General features: G+C 44.5%; 1 protein-coding gene across 1 annotated transcript in view; it reads left to right on the top strand.

The window, feature by feature from the left end:
- The window catches only part of LOC142251072 (cytochrome P450 2H2-like), a 42,360-nt gene extending 32,569 nt beyond the window's left edge, over window positions 1-9,791 (top strand). Inside the window, exons 6-9 of the mRNA XM_075323577.1 lie at window positions 822-963; window positions 5,449-5,636; window positions 6,903-7,044; window positions 8,757-9,791. Coding sequence (XP_075179692.1) covers window positions 822-963; window positions 5,449-5,636; window positions 6,903-7,044; window positions 8,757-8,941 — 657 coding nt within the window. The 3' untranslated portion in view covers window positions 8,942-9,791. The remainder of the gene's footprint in view (window positions 1-821; window positions 964-5,448; window positions 5,637-6,902; window positions 7,045-8,756) is intronic.
- Window positions 9,792-12,946: the final 3,155 nt, after the last annotated feature.

Below are 12,946 nucleotides of genomic sequence, written 5' to 3' on the forward strand. Positions count from 1 at the left end.
GGTTGAGGTCGCTGGACATTGCTAAGGCTGTCTACTTTATTAACCTGAATCTTCTAAAGGAAATCGGGGATCATCGCCGCGCTTATCACTATTCAATCCAAAAGTTGTTATTCCAAGTCATTTATTTATGGAGCATGAACAAAGTCTACGCGTTTCAAGGATCTCTGCCCCCTTCCTCAGTACAATATAATACTAATGACACGGAAGGTATCTTTTGTGTCATTAGTATTATATTGTCCTGAGGGAGGGGACAGAGACCCCTGAAACACGTAGACTTTGTTCATGCTCCTTAAATAAATAACTTGGAATAACAACTTTTGGATTGAATGGTAACAAGCGCGGCGATGATCCCCGATTTCCTTTAGAAGATTCTGTTCCATTTTATGGGTCCGCAGCTGTCCCCACCAGCGTCTATGCTTCAGCAGGTGTTGTGACTTTTCACAACATCCATAGGTGAGTGCACCCTATAATCCTTTCACTGTTTTTATCAGTTTAGACCCTATGCATCTGTCTTTCCTCCACAGTTTTTTGAATTCCCTACTTTATAAACCTCAAAATGGTTCATTACAGTTCTAGGAGACCTCAAAAACATTAGAAATGTATTTTCTGGGCAATTAGAGGCTTTTTAGAATTGTGAGTCATGGAAAATATATTTAACACCACAAATCAAACCTTTCTGAAAATTCAGAAATCATTCATTCCAGTTAATTGCTCCTGTTTTGACTCGTATTTAATCTTTAAAGAGCTCAGAGGTCTTTCACAAATTTTTTACACTTAAAAAAAAACAAACGGTGACTTCTATTTATTTTTTTAATTTGCAGGAAAAAAAGAATCCAGATACAGAATTTCATGAGAAGAATCTACAGGCGACGATCTTCGACTTATTCACTGCTGGAACAGAGACAACAAGTTTGACTCTAAGATATGGTTTCATTATACTCTTGAAATATCCAGAAATACAAGGTGATCATTTTAATGTAATTTTATATCATTTATTAAGGTTCTCTTAGGGGAGTATGGCAGGAGTAACGGTGACATTTGAGCACTGGTGTCTTTGTGGGTCTAAATTTGTGCCTACTCTGACACAGATTTTGCATTGGAGCCTAAAGGCCCCGTTACACGCAACAACGTATCTAACGATATATCACCGGGGTCACGGATTCCGTGACGCACATCCGTCATCGTTAGCGACGTCGTTGCGTGTGACACCAACGAACGGCCGTTAACGATGGAAAATACTCACCAAATCGTCCATCGTTGACACGTTGTTCCTTTTCAAAAAATCGTTGCTTGCTGAGGACGAAGGTTGTTCGTCGTTCCCGAGGCAGCACACATCGCTACGTGTGACATCTCGGGACTGACGAAATATAGCTTACCTGCGGCCGCTGGCAATGAGGAAGGAAGCAGGTGGGCGGGATGTTACGGCCGCTCATCTCCACCCCTCCGCTTCTATTGGGCCGCTTAGTGACATCGCTGTGATGCCGCATGGACCGCCCCCTTAGAAAGGAGGCGGTTTCTGGCCACAGCGACGTCGCTAGGCAGGTAAGTCCGTGTGATGGCTCCTAACGATATTGTGCGCAGCGATTTGCCGTGACGCACAAATGACGGGGACAGGTTCTTTCACCAGCGACATCGCTAGCAATGTCGCTGAGTGTAAAGCCCCCTTTAGTGCACCATCATATTCCACAGACTTTACACTTTCATTTTTACGTACTATTTAATTACTGCAGTGTTCCTATGTGGTGTTTTTATTCTAGATTATAATCATGAGAAACTATGAAAATTATTAAATTTGCAAACTAGTTTTTACGTGTGTAGTTCTGCTATTAGAGCTTTTGTGTTACATTGTTTACAGTTTGTTTCTAAGGAGATCAACCACATTTCCTCAGTTCTAGATCCTGAGCTGCTGTTATCAGTCCTGCAAAATCAGAAGTCCCTGGCCCCCATTGTTACCTATTTACAGAGCAATTCTCCTACCTTCTGCTTGCATTCCTGGGAGTTTTCAAAGTCCCTGTCATCTCTACATGAAAATATAGTGATAAAAGATTAGACTTTAGAACATGCCACTGTCAGACCTGAACATTTTACAGTAAAACATTCAGCTCAAGAAAAGGATAAAGCTACTAAATAAATATGAGCAAACCCAAGATTTAAAGGCCGCTTTACACGCTACGACATCGCTAATGCGATATTGTTGAAGGTCACGGAATTTGTGACGCACATCCGGCCGCTTTAGCGATGTCGTTGTGTGTGACACCTATGAGCGATTTTGAATCGTGGCAAAAACGCTCATCGGTGATATTCCCCTAATCTCGATTATCGTTGCTGCTGCAGTAACGATGTTGTTCCTCGTTCCTGCGGCAGCACACATTGCTATGTGTGACACCGCAGGAACGAGGAACCTCTCCTTATCTGCGTCCCGCCCACAATGCGGAAGGAAGGAGGTGGATGTTCGTCCCGCTAATCTCCGCCCCTCCGCTTCTATTGGGCAGCCGCTTAGTGACGTCGCTGTGACGCCGAACGAACCGCCCCCTTAGAAAGGAGGCGGTTCGCCCGTCACAGCGACGTCGCTAGGCAGGTAAGTAGTGTGACGGGTCTGGGCGATGTTGTGTCAGACAGTCAGATCTTACCAGCGATGCAGGAACAATACAGGTCGCAGTAGCGACCTGTATAACGATCTCAGCAGTCACTGTGACCCTGTCACACAGTGTCAAACACAGCGATGTGTCCTGCCCAGCAGGACGTCGCCTTTGAAGAAAATGACCTGGACCATTCAGCAACGACTAGCGATCTCACAGCAGGGGCCTGATCGCTGGTAAGTGTCACACATAACGAGATCGCTAACGGGATCGCTACTGCGTCACCAAAATGGTGACTCAGCTGCGATCTTGCTAGCGATCTCGTTATGTGTGACAGTACCTTTAGTCTAGGAGAAGTCACATTCAGATTGTATCTATTTTGTAATTAAAAGTAAACAACAACTGAAGATTGTTTGAAATGTTATAGGCCTATGCTCATTATGTGTCATCAGGAGCGCACAGCTTCCCAGCCTATTCACTTCCTTGTTGCTGGGAGTCTAGTACTCCTGCTTGAGTGACATGTCTCGTTTAGTAGTAGAAATAAGTAGACCCATCGAAATTCGGTTTGGCAGCTTCATCTGGACTTTAGATAAAGTTTGATTTGGGACCTAGACTTGACCTGAAACCCAATAGAAGTCAGTAATTGGGCAGTTCGGATCTCCGTCCACATGCAGCTAGCCATAAACAGTTCACTTCCGAGGCTGGACGGGGTTTTTTCCAATTTCTTTTTTGCTGCACACTACATCCAATCACACTGTTGTTACCCCTAGTGCAAGCCATTCAAACACTGTAAATGGCTTGCACTGGGCCAAGCATTGAGAGTACCCAAACATAGCGATGCTTGTGTAAGTGGTGGTCATATGTAAAGCACTCTAAAGGCCACGTTACACGCTGCAATATCGGTACCGATATCGCTAGCGTGGGTACCCGCCCCCATCGGTTGTGCGACACGGGCAGCGATTTGCCCGTGTCGCACAACCGATGGGGGCGGGTACCCACGCTAGCGATATCGGACCGATATTGCAGCGTGTAACGTGGCCTTTAGAGTGCTTTACATATGACCACCACTTACACAAGCATCGCTATGTTTGGGTACTCTCAATGCTTGGCCCAGTGCAAGCCATTTACAGTGTTTGAATGGCTTGCACTAGGGGTAACAACAGTGTGATTGGATGTAGTGTGCAGCAAAAAAGAAATTGGAAAAAACCCCGTCCAGCCTCGGAAGTGAACTGTTTATGGCTAGCTGCATGTGGACGGAGATCCGAACTGCCCAATTACTGACTTCTATTGGGTTTCAGGTCAAGTCTAGGTCCCAAATCAAACTTTATCTAAAGTCCAGATGAAGCTGCCAAACCGAATTTCGATGGGTCTACTTATTTCTACTACTAAACGAGACATGTCACTCAAGCAGGAGTACTAGACTCCCAGCAACAAGGAAGTGAATAGGCTGGGAAGCTGTGCGCTCCTGATGACACATAATGAGCATAGGCCTATAACATTTCAAACAATCTTCAGTTGTTGTTTACTTTTAATTACAAAATAGATACAATCTGAATGTGACTTCTCCTAGACTAAAGGTACTGTCACACATAACGAGATCGCTAGCGAGATCGCAGCTGAGTCACCATTTTGGTGACGCAGTAGCGATCCCGTTAGCGATCTCGTTATGTGTGACACTTACCAGCGATCAGGCCCCTGCTGTGAGATCGCTAGTCGTTGCTGAATGGTCCAGGTCATTTTCTTCAAAGGCGACGTCCTGCTGGGCAGGACACATCGCTGTGTTTGACACTGTGTGACAGGGTCACAGTGACTGCTGAGATCGTTATACAGGTCGCTACTGCGACCTGTATTGTTCCTGCATCGCTGGTAAGATCTGACTGTCTGACATCTCACCTGCGACCTCCCAGCAACTTACCTGCGATCCCTATCAGGTCGCATCGTTTTCGGGATCGCTGGTAAGGGGTGCTTCACACACAGCGAGCTCGCTGCCGAGATCGCTGCTGAGTCACGCTTTTTGTGACGCAGCAGTGACCTCATTAGCGATCTCGCTGTGTGTGACACTGAGCAGCGATCTGGCCCCTGCTGCGAGATCGCTGCTCGTTACACACAGCCCTGGTTCGTTTTCTTCAAAGCCGCTCTCCTGCTGTGACACACAGATCGCTGTGTGTGACAGCAAGAGAGCGACAAATGAAGCGAGCAGGGAGCAGGAGCCGGCGTCTGACAGCTGAGGTAAGCTGTATCCAAGATAAACATCGGGTAACCAAGGTGGTTACCCGATATTTACCTTAGTTACCAGCCTCTGCAGCTCTCACGCTGCCTGTGCTGCCGGCTCCGGCTCTCTGCACATGTAGCTGCTGTACACATCGGGTTAATTAACCCGATGTGTACAGCAGCTAGGAGAGCAAGGAGCCAGCGCTCAGTGTGCGCGGCTCCCTGCTCTCTGCACATGTAGCTGCATTACACATCGGGTTAATTAACCCGATGTGTACTGTAGCTAGGAGAGCAAGGAGCCAGCGCTCAGTGTGCGCGGCTCCCTGCTCCCTGCTCACACTGGTAACTAATGTAAACATCGGGTAACCATACCCGATGTTTACCTTAGTTACCAGTCTCCGCAGCTTCCAGACGGCGGCTCCGTGCAAGCGCAGCGTCGCTTGCACGTCGCTGCTGGCTGGGGGCTGTTCACTGGTCGCTGGTGAGATCTGCCTGTTTGACAGCTCACCAGCGACCATGTAGCGATGCAGCAGCGATCCTGACCAGGTCAGATCGCTGGTCGGATCGCTGCTGCATCGCTAAGTGTGAAGGTACCCTAAGTCGTTGTGTGTGACTGGGCCTTAAGAAATGTCTTTTGTTCCATTATCATAAATTTCAGAGAAGATCCACAAAGAAATTGACAATGTAATTGGCAAAGATCGCTGTCCATCAATAGAAGACAAGAGTAAAATGCCGTATACAGAAGCCGTAATCCACGAGATCCAGAGATTTGCTGATATTGTCCCGGCAGGAGTGCCACATGCTACCAGCAAGGACACAACCTTCAGAGGATATCACATTCCAAAGGTGCAGTATGCCAGTCTTCTCTATCCTTTGATCATGCTTGCTAACTTTTTATGGGTGGCATCAAGAAGATTGGTAGTGGTGTGAGGAGATCCCTCCACAACGTTTCAGACATAATCACACTCTCTTTTAGGGGTTATGGCCCTCACTGCCCAGTCTCACCCCATTTTTATCTCCCTCCAAGCCTCAGTCACCACCTTTCCAAAACATAGTAAACCTTTTAGGGGCTGAGAGATTTATTAACAATAGTTCGGGAGGTCTCCCCTTTTTTTCTGGAGGTTCCTGGACATATCTCCTCCCCGGAAGTTCCTTCACTTGCTCAGCTGTTGTCAGTTGAGCACTTCCAGGCTGTATTTAATCCCTCTGCTTCCTGGAGAGGTTGCTGTTTATTCTATTGAATTAGGAGCTAGCCAGGGAGCAGAGAGGACGTATTGTTACTACTGCTGAGATCTGCTGTGATTGTTGTAAGTTGTTTCTACTACTTCCTTTTCTTTGTAACCTTACCCGTACTCCTTTGGTTACCCCCTGGTGAAAGTTTTTTGGTGTGTATGAGTTTTTTTTACCAGTTAGTCATTCCATGCTGTTGGGTTCTTAGGATCCTCATCCAGGTCTGTTCCATGGGTGGTGGGAACATAGTCTCAGGGCCAGGACAGGAGAAAAGGGCCATGTTGGAGGCTCGACCCTGACTACCATTAAGTCTACCATCGGGATAAGCCAAGGAGCCCCTGTACCATCCTTATCTCCTCGTTACAAGTTCCCTTTCTCTTTTTTTAGAGCAGTAGCTATTATAAGCAGTGGGGACCTCTCTTTCTCATCTGTAGAGTGTAAGCTCTTATGGTCAGCGGAGTATTCTTTGTCTTCTGTAAAGTGTGAGCTCTTATGGTCTACTCTCTCCCTCTCCCGTTCCCTCTCTCCCTCTCTCCTGTAGTGTGTAAGCACTTAGCATCAGAAGGGTTTTCTGGATTTTCCGGCACTGACTAGACCTCACACATCATTGAAGTCAATGACCAAGTAAAGGAGCTGTGGAGTCTGAAGAGACCCCAGAGCATCTTAAATTTATTTTCAGGTCACATTTGTTCATCACCACTAGAGTAAAGTACGGCACTTCTGAGGTGGTAGAGGGGTGCTTTAGTAGGATCCAAACCCACCACCTTACTGGGAGTGCTCAGATTTATGTCGTTCATCACTATGTCATAGGAATTACCAAACAGACATCACTTTTAACTCTTCAATTTTCCAGATTTACATATTTATACATTTTACTTTCAGGGAAGCTTGGTGTTTCCAGTCTTAACCTCTGTTCTGAAAGACCCCAAACACTTCAAGAACCCAGATGAGTTTGACCCTGGACGTTTCCTTAATGAGAAAGGCGTTGTTAAGAAGAACGATGCATTGATGCCATTCTCAATAGGTAAGAGATTATTACTGTGGCTGTTGAATTTAAGTTTCAATTTATGATAATATGTTGATATGGTTGGTTGACATAAACTGGGTTTAGGAAGACAACCAAAAATATTATCCAATAGTATTTCAGAATCAATTGTCTAGGCATTGTTTACACGCACTGAATTAATATACTATATCTTAGCGTTATCACATGAAACAGTTTAAGACGTGACTAATAGTTTATTTTTGGACTGAGAAATGTGCAGCAGCTCACAACCGTCCTGAGCTATTGTTGTCACATACTGACTACCAGGGTTCTGCCAGGTTCACACGAACCCCCGGCGAGCGTCGCAGCACACAGGGCACACGTTACAATGGTAGGCCCTGGCACTAGGGAAAGGGGAGTTGGGTCACCTCCTGACCTCAACTGAGGCTGATCAATGCACTCCCTAATGTCCCTATATGGGTTCTTTCACTCTATTGCCGATAACCTACCTATCCCTGTCTGTCCATGGACTCAGCCTTGTATAGTGAACAGGGCAGCGGGGACGCTAGTCCCGCTCTAGACTAAAAACAGGGGTAAAATAAACACCAATCATGCAAAGCAATCCAAACAACAAGGCTTAATAATGAGGAATAGACTAGAGGGGAAAAACCAAAGAGGGCTAAGGAAGGGGAAAACGGCACAGATTTTACCCAGCAAATGTTCTCTGAACGGCCTCCTGGTCCTCAGCTCACAGGTCCCTCTAGAGGCAAGTGAAGCAGAAACTATCACCAGCAATTACCTGAGCTAGGAGGGAAGTCTTTATAGTAGAGGTAATTAGCAATAGAGAACAGCTGCCTATAGCTTTCATTCAGAGATTCAGGAACCAGAGGATCTACTTAACCCTAGAAGCACTGGATAAAGGAAAATCTGCACAGCCTGTAGTAACAACCTGAGCATGTGTGTATGAAGCCCTGCTCTGTGATCTCCCGACACCATAGAACGGACGACTCTCTATTGTGGTGCCCTCATGACAATTTTTTATTGTAGAGAAGTGCTTATCTGACTTGCCATAACTTGAGACCAGGCTTATCAACTTGATTTTGCACTTATCCTGGACAGCTTATCCAACAATCACAAACAATTAATTTTTTTTACTCCAACATTGGTAAATAATTACAATCATCCATTGTAAATTATTGACAATAAATTGAGATTTTTGTCATTTCAGCAAATAATGCTAAGTTTTCCAAACATGAACATTTTTCTCCAAAAGCTTTTATTGGGTGCCAATAACTAACTGAGCATTACTTACTTGCTCCATTGCTTTATTTTCTCCAGCTTTGGCTCTTCCCTTCTGCCTTCGATGATCGCTTACAGGCTGTAGTAAATGTCCCAGCTTCAGCCAATCATTGGGCCCAGCGGCTTTGCCGATTTTGACGGCACAAGAAGCAGAGCTTAATGCTTGGCTGCAGCAGTGAAGCGTGATGTCATCATGACATCACACCTGCAGCCTGTGAACTATGACCAGAGGAAGCAGTGAATACCGGAGCTGGACGGCAGCAAGTGTTCAGTTCTCCAATTGGGAAAATTGAATATTAAATTCTGACCATTGGCTTATGGCGGAAAAGAAATAGGAATCCAGCCCATCCTCTGTTAAATCACATAAAAGGCAATTAAAAATATTAATTTACTAAATGATACAACCCCTTTAACCTGACTTCTTATTGTGTACTCTCATTCTGTGATTTCAGGCAAACGCCTGTGTGCGGGAGAAGGGCTGGCTCGCATGGAGCTCTTCATCTTTCTAACCACAATACTGCAGAAATTCACCCTGGAGCCCACCGTAGACAGAAGGACCCTGAGTATAAGACCCGAGCCCAACACCAATGCTACAAGACCCCAGGCATACCTCATGAAGGCCGTCCCTCGTTTCTGAGCAGAAAATGAAATTCTCGCCTAAAGGAAACCTTTAACTTAGAAAATAAGACTGATCTAATATTATTGGATATAAATTGAAATAAACATTACAAAGATTGTGTGGAAAAATTGAAATATATATATTTTTGTTCCATTTTTTTATTTTTAGCATAAGCCATACCTGTATAATTGTATAAAATATCATATAACTCAAAATCTGTAATCATCAGCGAAGGGTGAGCATGACTTGACCCTACGTGTGTCGCTGTGGCAGCTTCATCAGGGGAACACAGGTCTGTCTGCCCCTGATGAAGCTTCCACAGTGACACATGTAGGGTCAGGTCAGGTTACTCTTTGCACTATGCCTGCCATTAACTGATAAGGAGATTATTGTATTTTCTCTGTACTACCATGCTTTATGTGCTGCTACTACTTCATGGCCTTACATATAATCATTTGTTTGCTGGCGTCTAACTAGTTTTGGGTCAGGCCACTTACTGCACCATGCCTGCTATGAATTGTTAGGGAGATAATTGTTTTATTGCTGTTTGCTATCACACTTTATTTGCTTAATGCTATTCATGTTATTAGAGTTAACCTCTTGAGTACCAGCCTCAAACCCATTGTTGGTGTTCCATTAGCCTCAGGTACACGTGTGTGTGTGTGTGTGTGTGTTTGTATGTGTATATATATATATATATATATATATATATATATATATATATATATATATATTGTACTGTTAACTTGATTGAGAGGTTGGTTGGCTGAGTCATTTAGCACTTGATTATCATTGTAATTGGTTTGGCGTAGTTATGTGTTTTTTACATGTTTATAATTATGCACCTAATAAATATTTCTAGTAATAATTATTTCGTTATCGAGTGAGTGCTTAATTTATGCTGAACACTTTTATTCTCTTAGCCTCTATCCAGGAGACACATGATCCCACATGATCGGACACTCCAAGGAGCTATTTCCCTTTCCATTTACGGCTTCTTCTGGCCTCTCTTAGAGAATCATAAAACAAGGGAAGTGCGGAATATGCCCTTGGACACACAGAATACAATAAAATAAGTCTCGAAATTGATAATATGACATATAAAGACAAGTACATGACTTCAAGATCCCAAAGGTGCTCCAGCTGTACCCTAGGAGACTCAAACCTACCCGACGATGGAGGTTAAGCATCCTAAGGAGCAACCGGTGGTCCTCCGTGTTCTAAGGTGGCTAGCCCTATCTTTCCCTTTGCCTACGAAACTGGATCACTGGTTTATGATCCTTGGATAATGACAGAATCCAGGGCTACAGAAGAAAAGATACAACACAGATAAGCAATAGCCTGCTGGCTATAAAGTGCCAGCTGACAACAGAATGCCTCAACGCGTATCACCCCCTCATTAATCATTCCGGGGTAAGGGTACGAAGGTAACAGGCTCAACAGGAGGCAGAGGGTCAGATGCTAACATTGATGTCCAAAGATTTAGATATGGTCCACCACACCTGGGTTCCAGTTTATGCCTGCAACATGATAGTAGTGGACCCTTATGATTGTAAGTGATGGATTCATGCCATTCTCTACAGGTGATTATGGCAAAATTATCTATAAACTATGATTTTAAGCTTCAAATTAATTGGATTTTAACAGATTCAAATTTGCTTTTTGAGATGGCTGGTGGATGTAGGCTGGGGTTAGGAAGACCAAACTGGGAACGATGGGAGCCACTAAATTCTATGATTGGTTCTCACTGGGCGTAAAATCATGGTGTTCAGTGACCATGGCTCCGCCCACCCAAACCACTCCCTGCCAACTCTATAATTTCATTGGTTAGCTGCAAGTAGGAGGGGTAGGGTCATAGGTGGGCGGGGTTTCAGTTACTTACTTTCATCTTAAATGTTTGTTTATCTATGATGAACATAGATGTTTCTTTTTGGTGAGCGGACCCAAGTGATCCAGATCACCAAAAAGAGCCAGACTGCCCATCACAACTGCCATTGGCTTACTCTGCTGTGCCTATAAAGAACTTTGTGTCTGAAAATGAGATGTAAACCTATATGAGTATATTACATAGGGTAAATGAAGCATTGCATGTCGACTGTAATTACTTTTCACTATGGATTACTGCTAAACCTTTAGATGACCTTCCCTTCTTACAAGTGCATCTCAATAAATTAGAATATCATCAAAAAGTTAATTTATTTCAGTAATGCAATACAAAAAGTAAACAAATATATTATATAGAGTCATTACACACAGAGGGATCTATTCCTATATGTTATATAGAGTCATTACACACAGGCATCAATTCCTATATATTATATAGTCATTACACACAGAGGGATCTATTCCTCTATATTATATAGAGTCATTACACACAGAGGGATCTATTCCTCTATATTATATAGAGTCATTACACACAGAGGGATCTATTCCTATATATTATATAGAGTCATTACACACAGAGGGATCTATTCCTCTATATTATATAGAGTCATTACACACAGAGGGATCTATTCCTCTATATTATATAGAGTCATTACACACAGAGGGATCTATTCCTATATATTATATAGAGTCATTACACACAGAGGGATCCATTCCTATATATTATATAGAGTCATTACACACAGAGGGATCTATTCCTATATATTATATAGAGTCATTACACACAGAGGGATCTATTCCTATATATTATATAGAGTTATTACACACAGAGGGATCTATTTCAAGTGTTTATTTTTGTTACTGTTGATGATTATGACTTACAGCCAATGAAAACCCAAAAGTCATTATCTCAGAAAATTATTGTAGCACCCCTGAGGTTCCAGGTGCCAAAAAATGTAACCTGTGGAAACCCAAACCCCGGAAAATCTGTGCCAGTCAACACACCAGCACCCTCAGGCCACATACACCACCCCAATTCCAGCCTGGGAGACTGCCTAGTAACAAGTAAAAGGGATGGGCACTTACTGGATAGTTGCCATTCAATCTGCAGGGAGAGACCCAGTGAGGGGGAGAGGCCAGTGGTCAGTTGGGAAGTTGGCGGGAGGAAGTAGAGTGTGAGGAGAGGTGGAAGTGTGAGGAGGAGTTGAGAGGAGAATGAAGGAGGTGAGTAAAAGTACAGAAAGAAAGGGAAGACCTGAAGTAACAACGGAGCTCTGTAACAGGAGTGAGGGACTGTAGAGTACGGAACCAGGACTCCAGGCACCGTGGGATACCTGTGTAAGTCTGGAACCAAGGCTCACAGAACTCAGCACAAGGCGGGGTGCAGATCCTAGGACAGCAGGACACTTTATGGTCAACTGCTAATTCTGCCAGGTGAGGGGATCTTCAGGGTCCTTCACCACCCATAGAGTCTGAAGCATCAGCAGCAAAGAGGGGACTGGGGACTGAACCCCTTAAATAGTCCAGGCTGCCTGCAATAGGACCAAGACTGAAAAGAAGGGACTCCCAAGAAGCCCTAGGCCACAGGAGCCCATCAACAACAAATGTGCATGGGGACAGCTAACCAAGGTCACTGCTGGCATGGAGAACAAGGGGAGCGAGAACACCTGTAACCGGCACCAGCGGGTCCAGGTACCAGCCTCGAGTAAAAGGCAAGTTGAAACTGCAATACCGGTGTGGACTGTTTCCTTCTTGCTTCCGCACATATACACTGACTGTCCCCTACCATTACCCTCATCATTTACTGTTGAGGCCTGTCCCTGCTTGTGGAGGACCCAAAACACCTAAGCTGCATTACTCCACCAGCAGCGGCGGCGTCAATAATATGGCCGCACACCGCAAGTGGCATAGTCGAGAACTCTTTTATTTTTATTCCCTTTTTATGTTTCACCCATTTTTCATCGGACCGACCCCCAGGGTCACGGAACCGGGCCTCAGCCGCGACCACGACTATTCCCCCCCTGTGCACCACACGCCCGGGACCGAGTACCCCACAGCCCCTGGGGCGGTGTCACATTATAATATTATATAAGCCCAACTGAAAAAATGATTTTACACTCAGAAATGTTGGCTTACTGA

This window comes from Anomaloglossus baeobatrachus, chromosome 9 (assembly GCF_048569485.1).
Source record: "Anomaloglossus baeobatrachus isolate aAnoBae1 chromosome 9, aAnoBae1.hap1, whole genome shotgun sequence".
Classification (NCBI taxonomy): domain Eukaryota; kingdom Metazoa; phylum Chordata; class Amphibia; order Anura; family Aromobatidae; genus Anomaloglossus; species Anomaloglossus baeobatrachus.